The 18,389-nt window shown below is 41.3% G+C and overlaps 1 protein-coding gene across 2 annotated transcripts in view; it reads right to left on the bottom strand.

Moving 5' to 3' along the window:
• Positions 1-17,513, bottom strand: part of LOC134577317 (Friend leukemia integration 1 transcription factor-like) — a 45,000-nt gene extending 27,487 nt beyond the window's left edge. Inside the window, exon 1 of one of the 2 annotated variants that reach the window (XM_063436012.1) lies at positions 17,301-17,513. In XM_063436012.1, the coding sequence (XP_063292082.1) occupies positions 17,301-17,318 (18 nt within the window). In that variant the 5' untranslated portion in view covers positions 17,319-17,513. The remainder of the gene's footprint in view (positions 1-17,300) is intronic. The other variant, XM_063436013.1, reaches the window with a different exon arrangement.
• Positions 17,514-18,389: the final 876 nt, after the last annotated feature.

Raw genomic sequence — 18,389 nt, forward strand, 5'->3', positions numbered from 1 at the left:
CAGGGAGTAGAGCAAAGTAAGTCTCCTGTGTTTTCACTTTAAACTTGTGCAGGAGATATATTTATATTTGGCCATAAAACAGCTGGAATGAGTAAACATATATATCTCATTACCACTTTAAAACCCCTTAAGGACACATGATGTGTGTGACATGTCATGATTCCCTTTTATTCCAGAAGTTTGGTCCTTAACCCCTTAAGGACAGATGACGGATATATTCCGTCATGATTCCCTTTTATTCCAGAAGTTGTGTCATTAAGGGGATAAGGGGTTGATCATCATGTTTGTGCTTTAACACTGACAGTGCACATAGTGGGGGAGTAAGAAGTGTTAGGAATTCAAATAAAACTTTACATTTTAGGTTAAAATAGACAAATTTTAAAAATTGCTAATTTTTTAAAATTTGGTTCCTGATCACAGTTTCACAGTTCCACTTTGGCCTAATTTCACGTTCACGGCTAATTCACTCTGAATTCCTGGCAGTTCACACTGAGTTAAGCTGACAAACAAAAAATCCAGAATTGAAACGTTTGATTTTTTTCTCTGGCAAATCTGCAGTTCGTTTATTCATTGATTTGACTCGTAAAAAAAATGTGTTGTTTTTTTTTCCCTACATGTAAGTGAGTGCAAGATAGAATTCACAGTTTTAAGCTCACACCCTCTCTTTAGCTGAGATAAGCTTCTTCCAAACGGCAAATCTTACTAACCGCACGTTGTTCTCCACCCAAACCCCAGCATGGGAACAGAGTCAAACAAATCTGCCAGTCTGTCCCACTTTAACTGATTGTATGATTGGAACCACAGAACATGCATGTAAACACAGATCAGTTCGGTTACTTAACCCCTTAAGGACCAAACTTCTGGAATAAAAGGGAATCATGACATGTCACACACGTCATGTGTCCTTAAGGGGTTAAAGGGATACTAACACCAGTTCATATCATTGAAGGGATCTGTGTGCAGTGTCGCTTACCATTAACCCTGCAGTGTGAAACATATTATATATTGCAGGGTTAAGACTGCCTCTAGTGGCTGAGTGCCAGGCAGCCACTGGAAGAGCTTCCTCAATTCACTCAAATTAAAAGGACACTATAGGCACCCAGACCATTTCATCTCATTAAAGGGGTTTGGGTCCCAGGCCCTTTAACCCTACAAAGGCAATTATTGCAGTTATCAATATACTGCAATAAATACCTTTCTGGGTTAACTCCTACTCTAGTGGCTGTCTACCAGACTGCCACTAGGGGGACTTTCCGGTCACTAGCCGCCTTTTGGTCGCTATGCATGAGGACATCCTATGTTACCCAAAAACCCCACAGGAAAGCATTGTATAATGCTTTCCTATGGGGAAATACTAGTGCGAGAGCGGCCATTGCGACGCATGCGCATTAGGTCTCCCCGGCGCTGACATCGGCTGGTGAGGAGCTGAGGCAGAGCCTGAACCAGCGCAGAGGGACATCGGGGGTGGAATCAGGTAAGTGAGAGGAAGGGTTTTTAACCCCTTCTGCACCCGGGGCTGCGAGTAACATCAAAGTTACTAATGACCTAATCACAGCTAAATCCAAAGGCCACTACTCCATACTAATTCTTCTTGACCTCTCTGCTGGCTTTGACACCATTGATCATGCTCTATTTCTTCAAACTCTTTAATCACTTGGTCTCTGTGACTCTGTCCTCTCGTGGTTTAACTCTTATCTCTCCCAACGCTCATTCAGTGTCTCCTTTTCTCTCCTTTTCATCCCTATGACCTGTCTCAGTTGGAGTCCCCCAAGGCTCTGTCCTTTGTCCCCTTCTATTTTCTCTTTATACTGCCTCTCTTAGCAAACGTATTACCTCATTTGGATTCCACTACCACCTATACGCTGATGACACCCAGATATATCTCTCCTCCCCGGACCTCTCCCCTGCCGTCCTGCAACGTGTCACTGCTTGTCTTTCTTCCATCTCTGACTGGATGTCCTCCTGCTTTCTTAATTTCAATTTCTCTAAAACTGAGCTCCTTGTCTTGCCTCCTCCTAATACTGATCCTCCTCCTTCACTCTCCCTAGTTAGTTAGTTAGTGGTATCCACATCAGTCCATCATTGCACGCACACTGTCTTGGCGTCATACTTGACTCTGGCCTCACCTTTGAGCCTCACATCCAGTTTGTTGCAAAATCCTGTAGATTCCATCTTAAAAACATAGCCCACATACGCCCCATTCTTACGCAAGATGCTGCTAAGGAGCTTGTCCATGTTCTAGTAATATACCGCATGGATTATTGTAACCCTCTCCTAATTGGTCTTCCCAAAAGCCGTATTACCCCGCTACAGTCTGTAATGAATGCTGCCGCCAGACTAATTTTCCTCTCTAGTTGGTCCTCTCACACCTCACCCCTCTGCCAGTCCTTACATTGGCTTCCTGTATCCTATAGGAGTCAATACAAAGTGCTAACCCATACATATAAAGCACTGAACAATTCTAGCCCCTCTTATATCTCTTCACAGATCCATAGGTATGCCACTTCTCAGTCTCTCCGCTCTGCCCGTGACCTGTCCGCTGCTCGCACTCGTATGGCCAACTCACGCTTGCAGGACTTCTCGCGGGTGGCTCCCTTCCTATGAAATAGCCTGCCTACCGCCATCAGACTCTCCCAGAGTAACCTCTACCTCACATACCTGTCTCATTCATTTCAAAGCAAACCGCCAATTTAGTGCTCTCTCTGTGTGGCATATTGTTCACACGAAAGGAGGCAGCGGTACTTGGTCGTCGAGGGTCTGGAACCAAAATTGGACACTCGACTTACCGAACGCCAGTCAAACTACACGAACGCCTGCTTCCTTTCACCAACCAGCCAGGAGAGCGCTATTCGGTAGATTTGTTCCCACGAACTAGGGGAACAGACGCTACCTATGAGCCAGGGGAACCATTCGTGCATTTATTTGTTTTTTTGTACTTTGCGAAATAGACCGACGGCACAGCCCAATTTCATCGAACTATTTCTGGGCAGGAGCATCGTGTGCGGTCAGTCAAATTAATACCTCCATGTAAATTTTGAACCCCTGAACCGATCTGGGTGATTTTTGAATATGTTGGTCCTCCAGATCGGTGCTATCATGGGAAAATTACTTTTGTGGGGTTCCCATTGAGTTTGGGGTACTTTCTAAGTTTTATGGAAATATATGTTTTGTATGTTGGGAGATAATAGAGTTTAGTATAGTACTTGACTCAATTATCTCCCCATTACTGGGGACGGATTATATTATTGTCAGTAGGAGTGTCCTGGACCTGAGAGCCAATGTACTTCCAGAATGTATTTTGTCACTGTCCCCTCTCAGGTCCAGTGGGGAAGGCCCCTGGAATATATCAACGTAAACCCTGTACATTGTTAACTGCATATAAACCAGGCGGTTAGCATTCCTGTTATACCCTTCATCTAGTTTAGGCTGATGTTTGGGTACCTGTCTACTTTGCTGGGAGAATATACTTGGAGGCTGAAATTCGTCTGGAGAAACGTTCGAACCAACACCCGAACTGCGAGCTATAATCACTCAGGCTCTAGCAGTTTGGGAGAAAAAAGGCGAACGGGTATCTGTAATACCAGCTCTGCTTCACTCCCACCTTATTTGATTGCTATTTACTGTCCTATTGTTTTTTACACCCCACCTCCTATAGATTGTAAGCTCGTTTGAGCAAGGTCCTCTTCAACCTATCGTTCCTGTAAGTTTTTCTGTAATTGTCCTATTTATAGTTAAATCCCCCCTCTCATAATATTGTAAAGCGCTACGGAATCTGTTGGCGCTAAATAAATGGCAATAATAATAATAACAATAATAACAATAGTGACAGGAAAACAACTTTGTTTTCCTGGCACTATAGTTTCCCTTTAACCCCATTAATCCACACTTGACTCCTCACGTTTTGCATAATGATGTCTAGTCCCATCACAATCTCCATAGGAAATGATTGATTCAATACTTTCCTATGAGGAAGGCTTAATGCATGCGTGACACCCCGTACGCATTAGGTTCCCAGGTCGCACTGACGTGCGTGGAGGAGAGCGATCCAGCGCTGAGGGTATAAAAAGGGTTTTAAACTATTTATTCACCGGAGTGGGGGGCTTGGGGGCGAGGGACACTATAGTATTAGGAATACACATTGCATTTATAACAATATAATGTTCCTTTAAATTCATTGATGGGCAAATTTAGATCTATTCCAGGACTACAACTCCCACAATGCATAGCTAGCCAACGGAATTGTATACCTTAAGATAAACTAGCAGTGATGGATAACTAGATGAGTGGCACAATTATTCTTCAGAATTCCTAGCTTAGTGAAAACACCCTTTGTGTTTATACGTTGATTCCTGACTCGTCAAACACTAAAGCTGAGGAGAAGGTGGAGATTGAAGGAAGAGGTATTCAATAAAGTGAGAATTTAAAGGGAATTTAAGGCCAGTGTAGTCGAGCTGGAGACAGCTGACCTGGAGAATGTTTACAGTGCGGCTATTTTGGCCTTAACCTTGAAGTTGCCTTTGAATTCACTTTGATTTCTCAGTTTAGTGGATGACCCTGTTTGCTGACCTGTCACCGACGGGAACATCTTCACTGACGGGAACTACAGACCACATGGCACATTCATAAAATTACTGCTGACCCGGTTTGTTGACCTCTGTCCATTTTCCCTTTCCTCCCTGTACGTTTCCATTTCAGACATTTCAAAATATGACTAATTTCTCTGTTGGTGATAGAATTACTTAAAGTAAACCTGTCCTGGGTTTACCATAAATACCATTTCAAATCAACAGCTTAACTGCTTTCTGGAAAGGCACAGACAGGGCATTTTATGCAAATTAGTTTATATTTCTCAGGATTCCTCTCCCATTCAGAATCTTTTTTTTTTTTTTCTTCTTTTCTTTTTTTAATAAACTGAGCCTTTAGGAATGGGAAGAACCACAGGGAACGTTACTAGGTTTTAGTATGAATTATTCAAATTGGCAGCATGCGCTGCCCTGTTTAGCTTGGAGCTGAAATCAGATTTTATACGTCTCTCTATTTACCGTTTGACTAAACCATAAAAACTGAAATTGTGTTTACTGGGACGAATACGCTCTCCGGCATGAAAATAGAAACAGATCACTTCCTCTTTCACAACCGCCATGTCTATATCAGTTTTAGTTCACGAAAAGTAGAGCAGGCAGAAAAAAAATGGGAACTTTTCCACTCCAATTCCTCTTCTGTGCAGGGAGCGATTCGCCCAGAGTGACCGTATGTGATAGTTGTGGTATCACTTCACTGGATGTGTCAGCGCTGTATCGTGGCGTTCAGCACCTGGGGGCAGTTCTGCATTCTGCGTCAGACCTTTCCCCCTCTCTACAGAGCAGACATTGCCAGAAATGGACGCTCCATAGGAACAGCATACAGTGGCACTGATAGCAATGTTGGGGTTATTGTAGGGTTAGGGAACATACTAGGCCTGGTAAGTATAAGGTCAGGATTAGGGGGTCCTTAGTTTTTTGGGGTGCTTAAGGTTTGCCATAAACTTTCATGGCTTGTAACCCCAAACCTATATCCCCCCTTAATCCTAATGCCTACCTAATACGAAATTCTCCAATGCTGTCCCCCCCCCCCCCCCCCCACAATTCTGGGTTTAGTGAATAGTCATCTTTCTGTAGTTTGACTGATATTAATTTACCAATCTGCGTCAATCTGCGTTTTATTACATTCCTGGTCTGGTCGCACTAACTTTGAGTTTTAGTAGATTTCTTTTTTCCATCCAAACTATAAACTAGTTATGTCGCAGCGTCTCTCAGCAATAAATATAGCAAATCATAGTCCAACGAAGACCAGCTTTGTCTGAGCAATGTCAAAAGTCAGACGGCCACCCGGGAATTCCGACACAAATAGTCTCGATCTTTGTAAAACTGCTGACGTGGGATATTATGTGCGTTCAGTGCTTCTCTGTGATTGGATGATAGCCATCAATGTTGATGACCTCACAGACTGCAGTAAGGAGACTAAACAACGCCAAAACCAAGGCTGCTTACCAATTTATTGACACCAATGATGTGGTTATAGTATCAGCCGCTATCAGATAAACTCTGTATATCAGGGCTTGTCCAAAAGGTAGATCCTCGGATGTTGTAAAACTACAACTCCCATGATGCTTTGCATGCCTTTAGCCTGCCTTTAGAATGAGAAAGCTTCATAAAAGCTGTAGTTTTAAAACATCTGGGAATCTACCTTTTGGGCACCCCTGTTGTATGTGGATAACACAATGCTCCCATGTAGTATTAGGCCACTCGAGGTATTCAATCCCTCGAAATAGAATCCGTGATTATAGAATTCTTTTACCATCAGAACAAAGTAGGGCTGGGTTCGATCCCGAGGGTTTGGTATGAAAACCATAATCAGTCTGTTGTAGTGGTTATGGTGCTAGCATTTCCCTGACGCTGTTCCAGTGTAATTTGTGAACCCATTTTACAATGAGTTTAGCCCTACACGGCCGTAACTAACTAGCCACATTCTCCTGCAGGATCCCAGGAGCAGGAGCCAGGTAAGTTATCAAACTGTTCTTAAATAGTTTTACAAACAACAAAGAGATGGCGTCAGGGCACTCTTGGAACCATCACCACTACAGCGGACTTTGAGTGTTCCTTTAAGTAAGCAGAGTAAACCAAAAGCATCCAACCTGCAGCGAGGACCCAGCAATTAATTAAAATTAACAAACTTGCTGTATACTCCCTTTAAAGAATCCTTAAACTGTTTGTTCAGAATATTTGCCCAAGAGGCAGAACCCGTGTGACTGGGGCGTCCTTGTTCATAGTCCAAGGCTCAGTATCGGGGCCCACATAACTCCAACATGACATCTCTGGACAGATCAGATGAAGTAACAATAAACGATACTGAGTGTTACTAACAAAATGTACCAGGAAAAACATCAACTGCCCCCGTCAGAGGTAAGAAGGAGGGCAATGACAATGCCAAACACCATCAATTACAATACGGTGTTAAATAAAGCAGAGAGGCGAGAATAACTAACTGGAAAAATTAAGGGTTAATGTGAGGAAGCACTAATTATACAGAAAGGGTAGTAGATACCTGGAATAGCCTTCCAGTGCGAGCAGTAACAGTGATATAGAAAGGGTAGTAGATACCTGGAATAGCCTTCCAGTGGGAGCAGTAACAGTGATATAGAAATGGTAGTGGATACCTGGAATAGCCTTTCAGTGGGAGCAGTAACAGTGATATAGAAAGGGTAGTAGATACCTGGAATAGCCTTCCAGTGAGAGCAGTAACAGTGATATAGAAAGGGTAGTAGATACCTGGAATAGCCTTCCAGTGAGAGCAGTAACAGTGATATAGAAAGTGTAGTAGATACCTGGAATAGCCTTCCAGTGAGAGCAGTAACAGTGATATAGAAAGGGTAGTAGATACCTGGAATAGCCTTCCAGTGGGAGCAGTAACAGTGATATAGAAAGGGTAGTAGATACCTGGAATAGCCTTCCAGTGGGAGCAGTAACAGAGATATAGAAAGGGTAGTAGATAACTGGAATAGCCTTCCAGTGGAAGCAGCAACAGAGATATAGAAAGGGTAGTAGATACCTGGAATAGCCTTCTAGTGGGAGCAGTAACAGTGATATAGAAAGGGTAGTAGATACCTGGAATAGCCTCCCAGTGGGAGCAGTAACAGTGATATAGAAAGGGTAGTAGATACCTGGAATAGCCTTCCAGTGGGAGCAGTAGTTTTGTTCATTTATTACACAGCGCTGTGGCATTTGTTGGTACTTAATACATACTAATAATAATAATATCTCTGTATCTGTTATGCTGATCCCCTCACAGAATGTTATGTAGGTTTGGGATAACCTGTAATGATTTATTTTGCTATGTCCATTCATTACATGTACCATATCGGAGTGTTATCGCAGTATCTCGAGAGATGCTTTATACTGAATACAGTGGTGGTGGTAGTGGTGGTGTCTCCTGAATGTTTGTCATTACAATATTTCTCTGTTACTTTGTATTAATAAATATGGTGTGATAACTGAGTATTTTCACTCAGCTCGCTGTCTGTCCCCAGTAACAGGGCCTGCTCCATGTCAGCTAATACAGGGTGTGTGACGGCAGTTCCTGGAGACTCAGGATGCTGTGCCGGACATTTTCTGACCTTCTGGTTTCTGAGATAAGAGCAGATAATCATATTTAGAGTACAACTTCCTGTACAGCACTGCGAGCAGGGTTACTGGGGCGAGTTACCCCCCCATTGGGACACGTCTGGGACATCATCCCGTGAGTGGCACTGATTCACTCAATTACTATTGTACAGCGCTATGGAATATGTTGGTGATACATTAATAATAATAGCAATCTCTGTGCTGACCAGAGTTCCATACATTGAAGGAGAGCTTTGCTACTTCTCTACGGTAGTGGTTATGGTGCCTGGACTTTCTAGTTATCATCCCACTGATTCAAACCGTTTCGGTCTACGTTTATATTAGCGATATCTTGATGGATGGAATTCATTGGCTGAGAGTGACAGACAATGTTAGAGCAGAAGGAGGTCTTTCTTTTTAACATTATCTGTAAAGACAGATCAGTTGTTAATAGGGACACTATAGTCACCCAGACCACTTCAGCTCAATGAAGTGGTCTGGGTGCCAGGTCCCTCAGGTTTTAACACTGCTATGTTTACATTTGGGGTTAAGCCAGCCTCTAGTGGCTGTCTTCCGGAGAGCCACTAGAGACGCATCTGCTTCGCTAGAGGCATATTATGCCTCCATCACGCAGAGCGTCCATAGGAAAGCATTGAGAAATGCTTTCCTATGGACACTTTGAATGCGAGCCCGGCATGCGCATTCGGCTCCACTGACGTCGGCGGGGGAGGAGAGGTCACCAGCGCCGAGGGAGCCCGGCGCTGGAATAAGGTAAGCTGCTGAAGGGGTTTTAGCCCCTTCAGCGCCACGGGAGGGGGACCCTGAGGGTGGGGGCACCCTCAGGGCACTATAGTGTCAGGAAAACCGCTTTGTTTTCCTGACACTATAGTGATCCTTTAATTGTAATTGTTAAACCGTTTACTCTCTGCATGTGGCACATTTTACACAGGACTACCAACTGACCCATGTTTGTCTGTACAGTCCCTGTTTTGGGGTTTTGTCCCACTTTCCCAATTTATGGAATTGTCTCCAAGCAGCACTTTGCAAGCGCATCATTAGACGCACTAGCTCTGACCTACGGGCCATTGCAGAGAGGGCTTGGTGGGTCTGTTGGGGGCTGACTGGGAAGCATCTTGACGCACTCTGATATGCCGCTTCAATGCAAGGGTTCGCCCACTTTCCAGGCAGACCTGCCCATTATGGGCATCGCTGGTTGTGCAAGTTGGATCACTGGCAACACCACTGGAAAGCCCACCAACACACGTCCTGATTCTATACCCCCAGATGTTGGGGTGAGGTATCAAGCTGGTACCTTTCATAAGCAAGAATCTTACAAGTAAAGTACAGAAATCATTGCTGTACCCATAAAAGACCTAAATCACTTCCTGGTTTATTGAGAGCTCACTTCAGATTTCACAACAAATTATATTTTGCAGCAAATGTTGGAACATCAAATATAATCATTTGTTTACAATAAAAAACAAAAGGTAAATTGTTAATATATTGGTTCTCTGTCACTTAAAACAGGTTAAGACGTTAATTTAACCCCCGCTGGCATTCTCCCCATTAAGGAAAAGGAGCATTTTTTTTAGAAGCGTCTATAATTTATAAAATGCAGACACAGCAGTTGTAGAATTAGTTATTGTTCTCAGTTTGGTGACAGATTTCCTGTAACTGTTCTGATGGTTAATGTGATTTGCCCTTTCGCTGTATGCGGTAACACCCATCTAGGGACGCATTGTTCAGGACTGTATAGCTTGAAATACAGCATTGGGCGTATGGGTGTATTATTGGCTTCCCTAAATCAGTAATAATATGGTAAATGTGGTCTAATGATCACTATCATGGGATGTGAATCCATGTCTCTATAGGTTCTCTTGATCCACAATGATTTACTGGGGAAATATCACACATGAAACATGCTACCCCACTGTAAATAGCATTCATGTACTCTATGGGGAAATCACTCCAGTAATTAAGCAGGTATCCTTGGGTTGTCTCCCGCAGGATATGAATTCTGCATACTGCAGGGCAACACCTGTCATGGACAATCTAACCCAAACCTGATACATTGTAGAGGAAAGCATGATGGGCCCTTTACAACCAGCAAGTGATGTTAATATCTCCAGCTATGTGTGTACTGTCACTATAATTCCCACAATCCTTCCCCAGCCACAGATCAAAGTATTTGTTTACACGGTGTCCTTACATGGGATTTATAAATGGGCATATGTTAAATTTGGGGTCAGACAAGTTCTACTTGTAACTGAAAGGGGTGTATTTACGAAACACTAAATTTTACTGAATAGAAAACTGAATTTTTATATTTAGGTAAAAATTGCTGATTTGAAATACATTTTTTGAATCCGCTATTGCCACAGCCTTGCTAATTCATCCTTGGTTTTAAAATTCAACGTTTAGTAAATAATGGCTGAGCGTGAAGTTGCTGCCTGTGTTTTGGCACTCAAAGCGTTAAAGGGTTGTCACACTGAAAGTGGAACATCAGCTGCACTGAGTGATCTCTGGACTCCCTGCGCTCTGCGAAAGCAGCCGTTAGAGCAGCTAACCGCTGCCAATAATACTCTGCGGTTGCGTAGGCCTAGTGCTGCAAGTTTAAACCGTGAGCCATCCGCGCTCTTTGTAAGCCATAAAACAAGACTGTGGCAGGTTACTGACATGCAGATAAATCAGCAAGGCTTGGGGGCCCTGCTTTTCTAGCAGACTACACATGGAATTAATATCGCCTCGGGGAGGCTGACTTATCAAACTGGGAATTGGAATAAAGTTTAATCCAAGTGGCAACGTTTAGACTAAAAATCTCTAAATCTGCTCTATCACAGCTGGAGCCTCAATGTGGAGATTTGCTTTACAATCCCCTGCAATATGGATTTTAGTGGATAAACAAAAATCTTTTATAAAACAATTTTAGAAAAGAAATCGAAAAACTAATGCGACTCCTTCTTCAATGTACAGTTAAATCACCATATAAACAAAGGGGTTTATTTACTAAACTCTGAATTGTCGTAACGTGAAACCAAGGCGGCAATAATTATACTAAAATAACCTAAACTGACCGGGCTATTTACTAAAGAGAGAATTCATAGTGACGCCCAACTTTAAGGCCAGAGTAGCCGAACTGAATGCAGAGCTGCATAGAGAACTCTTCCTGTTCAGCTAGTTTCACCTTAAATTCCAAATTCACCTTACTGAATAGCTCTGTGTGATTAAAGCGACGGTGCAGAATTTTTCCACAATCGGGTTTTGGCTTAAATTTCACAATTCTTTCTTTAAAACAATCTTTTTTTTTAATGGATGTTCAATGAGGAGCAAGTGGCGATCACAAGACACGATACAGATCAATGTATCAAAACAGAACATAGAAAGTAAAACACAATCAAATCATGGAATATTTCCAAATGGGAATTCACTGAAAATGGGTGTTTGGTAAATAAAGCTATCAGTTATCGCTAGCATTGCTTATAGAAGGATCTGCCATTAAATGGAATGGATCCAATAAATCCTGGCGCAGTACCATAACCACCTTACTCACTAACCTTTACATTATAATGAAATGAATGGAGTACCCCAGGCCAAAGTAGCAGATTTGGCTCCAGTCATAGATGAACTATTTTAGTCTAATTTTTCAGCCATTTTTTCTTCACTCAACATGAATATTGATAAAGAAATGAACCGAGCAGCCAGCTTGCGGTGATAGAATTAAGCTTACGTTGAAGACATAAAACAAATCTTTATTTTTGGTGATATTATCTTGCGGGATGTATGAGTTGGTTTGTAGTTTGTTATATTTTATATTGATCACTCAATCAAAGAGAACAGAAATTATATTAATCATACTCCAATATCACAGAACATTTCAAAAGAAAGAAAAATATCAACTGAAAAATAAATAAAACCTTCCATATGTAGACTGAAAACAGCACATTTTTACACCAATGGTAACCAGTGTTTGAGGAGATACAGTGGGTTCTCATGATCTTTATCTTAAAGTAGAAATGACTAAACCTGTTTTGGCCAATATAAGGAAGTACTGTCCCCTGTCCTTATAGTGAATTCTCTCCCCGATCTTTCTTGTGCTCCCTCCCTTTCCTCTATCCATACTAATACTGACCACACAGGTATTCATTCTGTGATCCTTGATTCACCATACAGTAAGTACAGCTGCCTGGCTCAAACCATGCACTTGTTCTACATAGAGACAAGTAGGCCTATAGTGTGCGCTGAGCCCAGCATCATCACTCTGTTCTTCAGTTATTGATGGTTCCAGAATAGGACATGATGATGGTTGATGGACTGGGTGATTCTGCAGGTGAAGTCTGGGGGCTTGAGTTGACAAGACGGTTTAATTTGGTACAAAATAAAATGGGTTATATCAGATTACCAGATTGTGTAGGGTAGGGGTAGGCAGCCTTTGTTACTCCAGATGTTGCGGACTGCATCTCCCCATATACTGTGCAGAATTATGGATGTAAGAGGATTATGGGAGATGTAGTCCACATCTGGAGTGACACAGATTGCCTACCCCTGGTGTAAGGGAATAACTATATGTCTTATTACTCCTGTCCCAGTGACCATGGGTGGGGGAGGGACCCAGTCAGCTCCCTGCTTGCTATTATTATCCTCCCCTTATCTGATAGGAATGGGACCATCCACTGAGTCTAGATTTAGGAGGGAACTTAGTGTCTGAAACCTGGAATAACAGGGACCTGTGTTTAAATCCCACTTACTGTTTGGACCTGCTCCTCCATATCACCCCAGCTCCAGCTCTGCAGGATGGTTTGTAGGTCAAACATTACTGATACAATGTAGCAGCTTGGTATCCTGTCCTATGTTAAAGAGCACACTATTCCCACAGATAGACATGATGTGACAGTTCTGGCAGAATACTGGATATTTTTTATTTATCAGAAACTGAATGTAAAGTATTTCCATTATTTGACTTTTTTATCTAATGATTATTCACTAGCGATGCAATGATACAATATGTCTAATAAATGTTTGTCTATTCTATTCAATAAAGACAAGTTGTCAGTGAAGGGGTTAACATGATGCTGCACTCTGCTGACGGGATACAGAGACAGGGAAACACATTGGCAGTGAGGGGGTTAACACTGGTGCAGGACTCAGGGCCCAGGATACCATTCATAAACTAGATTAACCCTTGCCGTGGCTCCTGCACCGTGTTCCTCCCTTTCCTGCAAACGGTCCCAGTTATTAACCATGAGATAAATGGTTAATTCAAGCTGTAATCCTACCGCAGGTAGTTTAAAACCCCACTGTGTTATATATGAGCGTTTCATTTTATCCACAATCTAAGTTTCTTAAAGTGGGGCTGTTACCATGGAAACAATGGAATGCCACCATTCGAACGTTGCCCCAGAATTCGATTCTAGTATGTGTCTGTGTGTTACCCTGGAGTCATAATGTGCTCAGCTGGCAGCTTCTCAGGTATTGCCGACTCCAAGTCCCATCATCCATGATCGAATGGCAATGCCTTAAAGCAATTCCTGGCTGCATTCAAACAATGTTTTAAATAGGATGGGTGAGGGGGTTAAACTGGGCCTTAAATACTGCCCATGTAATAAGCAGAATGCAATAATTAATTTGGGTTCTGTCAGTGAAATAAAATGTTAACATATTAGCACACAGCTGCAAGGAGGTGTTTATAGAAATATTCGGTACAGGAAAAGAAAGTGACAGTTTAACCCATGCATTCATTTTACTTTAATTTGTTAAACACGCTTTGTTCTGCCAATAAATGTTTGTTTAATCAGATTGAATTTGTTTAATTTATTTATTTAATTTGGACACTCTATATCATTTACTTAAATATTTCAATCACATTGTACATTTTATATAAACTATCTAACGTATTCTTTCCACATTAAACACACACACACACATAGCATTGTGTATATTGCCAACAATGTTTGTAAATCCACATAGTGATACTCATAGATACATGTTATAGTATTAACTCACTCATTCTAAAGCGTCCACAGTAAGAGAGCCAATATTATATATAAAAATAGATTATTTTCTTACTTGTAAAATAATCATTTATTTAACATTAATGGATCTGTAAATATTTCTATTTTAGACCAAAGTAGTCAATCTGGTAATGTCTGAGATGGTGAACTTTTCCTGCTCAGCTCCTTATGCCTAAAATATACCCCCATGGTGTGGGTGGGGTAATATGAGGGGAGGGGGGGGGGGGGGGGACTTTACAATGTTTCGTTTCCTGTTTTTTTATGAATCAGATAAGAACCTGTTTAATAAATAAATTAAATAATAGAAAGCCCATCTAATTAAAAAGTAATGGTATGTTGGGTAATACACAATAAGATTATTGCTGGAAAGTAGGCGATCCTAACCTGTTAATTAATAGCAATTCTTTATTATTCGATACAACTATGGTCTGATCACGCATTGTGGAATGTTTTATTGTTTATATATTATATTAGATTATATTTTATTACTCAGAGTTCGGGGAGATTGATATCACACGCGAACGATTTATGTGACGAAAACAAAAATCCATAAATTAAGTTTAAACATTTCTTCAGGAAGATGTTCATAAAATTAAAAAAAAATCTAATAATACGAATAAAAAACAACAACAATATATGATATTTTCTATTTTTAATGGGAATTCGGGGTGCTCAGTCAGATCCTAATTTAAAAACCCCATTTTTTAGTGCAGATTTTGTTTGATTTTTCTGTTTTTTTGGTTTTTTGTTTTTGCTAATTTCAAACGTGCAAAATGTCTGGTTAATACATGAATTGAATGAATAAAATACAATAACTATGATACATTTTCTTCTAAGTCACCGTGTGTTAGTTAAAGCCCACGGGGGTGTAGAGGGTTAAATAGCTGTAACATTATATTTATTGATTTATTTATTGATACTGTTATTTATACTATTTATTGATTTATTTATTTATTGATACTATTTATTTATTTTATTTATTGATACTGTTATTGATACTATTTATTTATTTTATTTATTGATACTGTTGTTGATTTGGTAAATATTACGTTACATTTTATGGTTACAACATGATTTCTGTAAAAGAACAAGTTGCGTAAAAAACAATTACACACAATGTGCAACTTATTGAGCAATTTGTAAGAAACTGTTTGTAAGCCCATTATTGACATGTTTTCAGTTCACATTATCGGCTAAAAAATGTCCCAAAAAATGCATTTAGTCTGAACATTGAGAATATTGAATTGTGTTATTAATTTATGATGTTTATTTAATCGTTCTGACTCGAGTATATTTTTCATATTTAAGTGTGAACTTAATTATAAATCTAAATAAATATATATATATAGGTTTTATAAACCTTAAAATGATGAGCGACAAGCACACGGAGTTCCATTTAAATAGTAGCTACAATCTTTTATTTTATGTTTTTAACCAGTTGTAAATAAATGTATAAAATAATAATTCTGTATTCAGTTTCATTTAATATTTAAGCACACTCAGGTTTAATATCTCTATATAGTTAATATCAGATTATAATGCTAATGCATTGATAATAGTCTATATTTGGGTTTAAACTGACACACTAGATTGACCATAAAAATTCTAATTATCTTGCTAAAATGATAAATATTAAGTTTTAGTATTGGTGTGGCTCTCTCATTCAAAATAGTTATATTATTATATTATTCTATTTTACATGTTATAGTTTAAGCTCACACCTGACTACATAGGAAACTAAGTATCAATTTGGTATAAACGGGTTTAAAAAGAAACATTTTAACAAATTAATTCTTTATTTGACATATATCGTTTTATTAATTAAAACAAACTGTAACAAAAATGATTGAAGTGAGATAACAGTGATTAATTCAAAACTGCAAATAGTGCAACAGGCAGCGAATAAATAAATCCATTGAATTAATAACCACTTTAATGACCTTATTAGTTTGCTAGGTTTTTACTAATAATTGCCAATGGATGTTTATTAAACATTATTAGTGCATTATCAGTCAATTAGTGAATTATTAGCACGCTGTCAGTGAGTTATTAGTAATATTATTAGCAGTGGAGAATTTTTAGTGCATGTTTTGTGATTTTCTCGATTATACTTTTAATTAGTTAAAGAGATAAAGAGTTTGTAAAAGGGAGAAATTACCCTAAAATATAAGGGAGAGACCATTCTAGACAGATTTATATTATGAATTATTGTTTTCATTTCTTAATGTTTACAGTGAAAAATTAAAATATAAATGTGTGGTGGGCAAAGGGGAGGAGTTAGACATTTGGATAAAACTTTAAAAATCGAATAAAAATGATCTGATATTATGTCTGGGTAGATATTACCTGATGGGCCAGGAGTCTATTCATTCCAGGCTCCCTTTTTAGTTTTTAACAAATGATAGAAGTTCTATGCACTTGTCTTCTCACAGGGCTAGGCTATATTTTGGGGTTCAGAGAGGGTGTCAATGCATTTCCTATAAGACCCTGATTTAGGACGTGAGAGTCCCCCCACCCAGGCTCTCTTTCACCCACCTGCTGTGGGCTTGGCCATTGGCTGGGCTATATTTTGGGGTGCTGGGGGGGGGGGGGGAAGGGGGGTCTGTGCATTTCCTACAAGACCCTGATTTTGGATGTGAGGTCCCCCTACCCATACTCTCTCACCCACCTGCTGCTGCTGGCTTGGCTATATTTTGGGGTGCAGGTGGGGGTGGGGTGGGGGGGGGGGTGTCAATGCATTTCCTACAAGACCCTGATTTTGAATGTGAGGGTCCCCCTACCCAGACTCTCTCACCCACCTGCTGCTGCTGGCTTGGCCATTGGTGTGCATCTCCCACCTGTTCCTCCCTTGTGAACAGGTGGTCCTTGGGGTCCCCCCAGCCCTGGGGAGCTGGTGTTTGGGATGTGGCCCCCCATTCCTGCTGTGAGGGCCCTGTGTCCAGGCTGAGCTCACAAGGTCCCCTCTCTCTGCTCCTGTCTTGGCGGTTTGGGGTGTTATTTAAACTCAGACAAGAACCACCAAGGGGAAGGAAGAGGAAATTTGGTACCAGAAGGAAAGAGTGGGGGCCTCGGATTACCGCCCCAAAGCCTGAGTGTGAGAAAGGAGGGGGAGGAGGGATCCTGATCACCCAGGGCCACCAGCCCCAGGACCTACCTTGATGGTGCAGTCCATGGCTCCTGGCTGACAGTGTGCTCCTTAGGATTCCATGTTGAGTCAAGGTGCTGCACAGAGCACACTCAGAGACAGGATGAGAGGCTGTGGTATGTGTGTGTGTGTGTGTGTGTGTGTGATTGTCAGTGAGTGTGTGTGTGTGTTTGTGGAAGTGAGGTCACACACTGCTTTCCTTCTGCTGATTGATGAATAAATGAAAACTGACTATAGAGACAGAAGGTCCCCCTTTCTCAGTGATGGAGAGAGGGCTCCTGGCTGCCAGGGGGGTAAGAGGGGAAAGGTAGGGGAGGGGGAGGTACTAGATACTGGGGAACTAGACTTTATTATGAACAAACTGCTGGGGTAAGAGAACAGGCTCGCCTGCCTGGCTGGCTCAGAGGGGGACAAGACAGTTTTGGGGTGACTTCCTGCTCCAGATGATCCCAGAAGGCAGGTGCAGGCTGGGAGCTGTCCAGAAGGCAGGTGCTGTGAGATGGGAGAGGTGCTGGTGTATGGAGAGATGGAGTTTGCCATAAGGTCTGTATCATTTCTACTCCCAGGGTAATGGGCTATCTTTGGCACAGGGCTTTCCCCCTGGCACTCTGCCAAGCAGGTGGGATTCTGTAAAACTCTGCATCCATTAACCCTCCCCAGATCAGTACAGACATGTCATACATTAACCCTTCCCAGATCAGTACATACAGACATGCCATTAACCCTTCCCAGATCAGTACAGATATGCCATCCATAAACCTTTCCCAGATCAGTACAGACATGTCATACATTAACCCTTCCCAGATCAGTACAGACAGACATTATATTACATTACAGGATGTGTGGTGGAAGAGAATGCAGGTTTTGGGGAATAAAAAAAAAAACACATTTTGGGAGATTTCTGATATTTTTCGGTTTCACCCACAGTTAGAGCCATGGTTACAGTGACACCCAGGGAGATACATCGCTCCTTTAAATATCACCCTGTGTCTTATCACCATCTGCAGCCTCAGTGAGCTAACTAACCGCAGGCTTGCAACATCCAGCTCTCAGCAACAGCTGCAACCCACACTGGGGGAGGAGGCTGGTACCCCAAAA

Source organism: Pelobates fuscus, chromosome 11, assembly GCF_036172605.1.
Source record: "Pelobates fuscus isolate aPelFus1 chromosome 11, aPelFus1.pri, whole genome shotgun sequence".
In the NCBI taxonomy this organism is placed as follows: domain Eukaryota; kingdom Metazoa; phylum Chordata; class Amphibia; order Anura; family Pelobatidae; genus Pelobates; species Pelobates fuscus.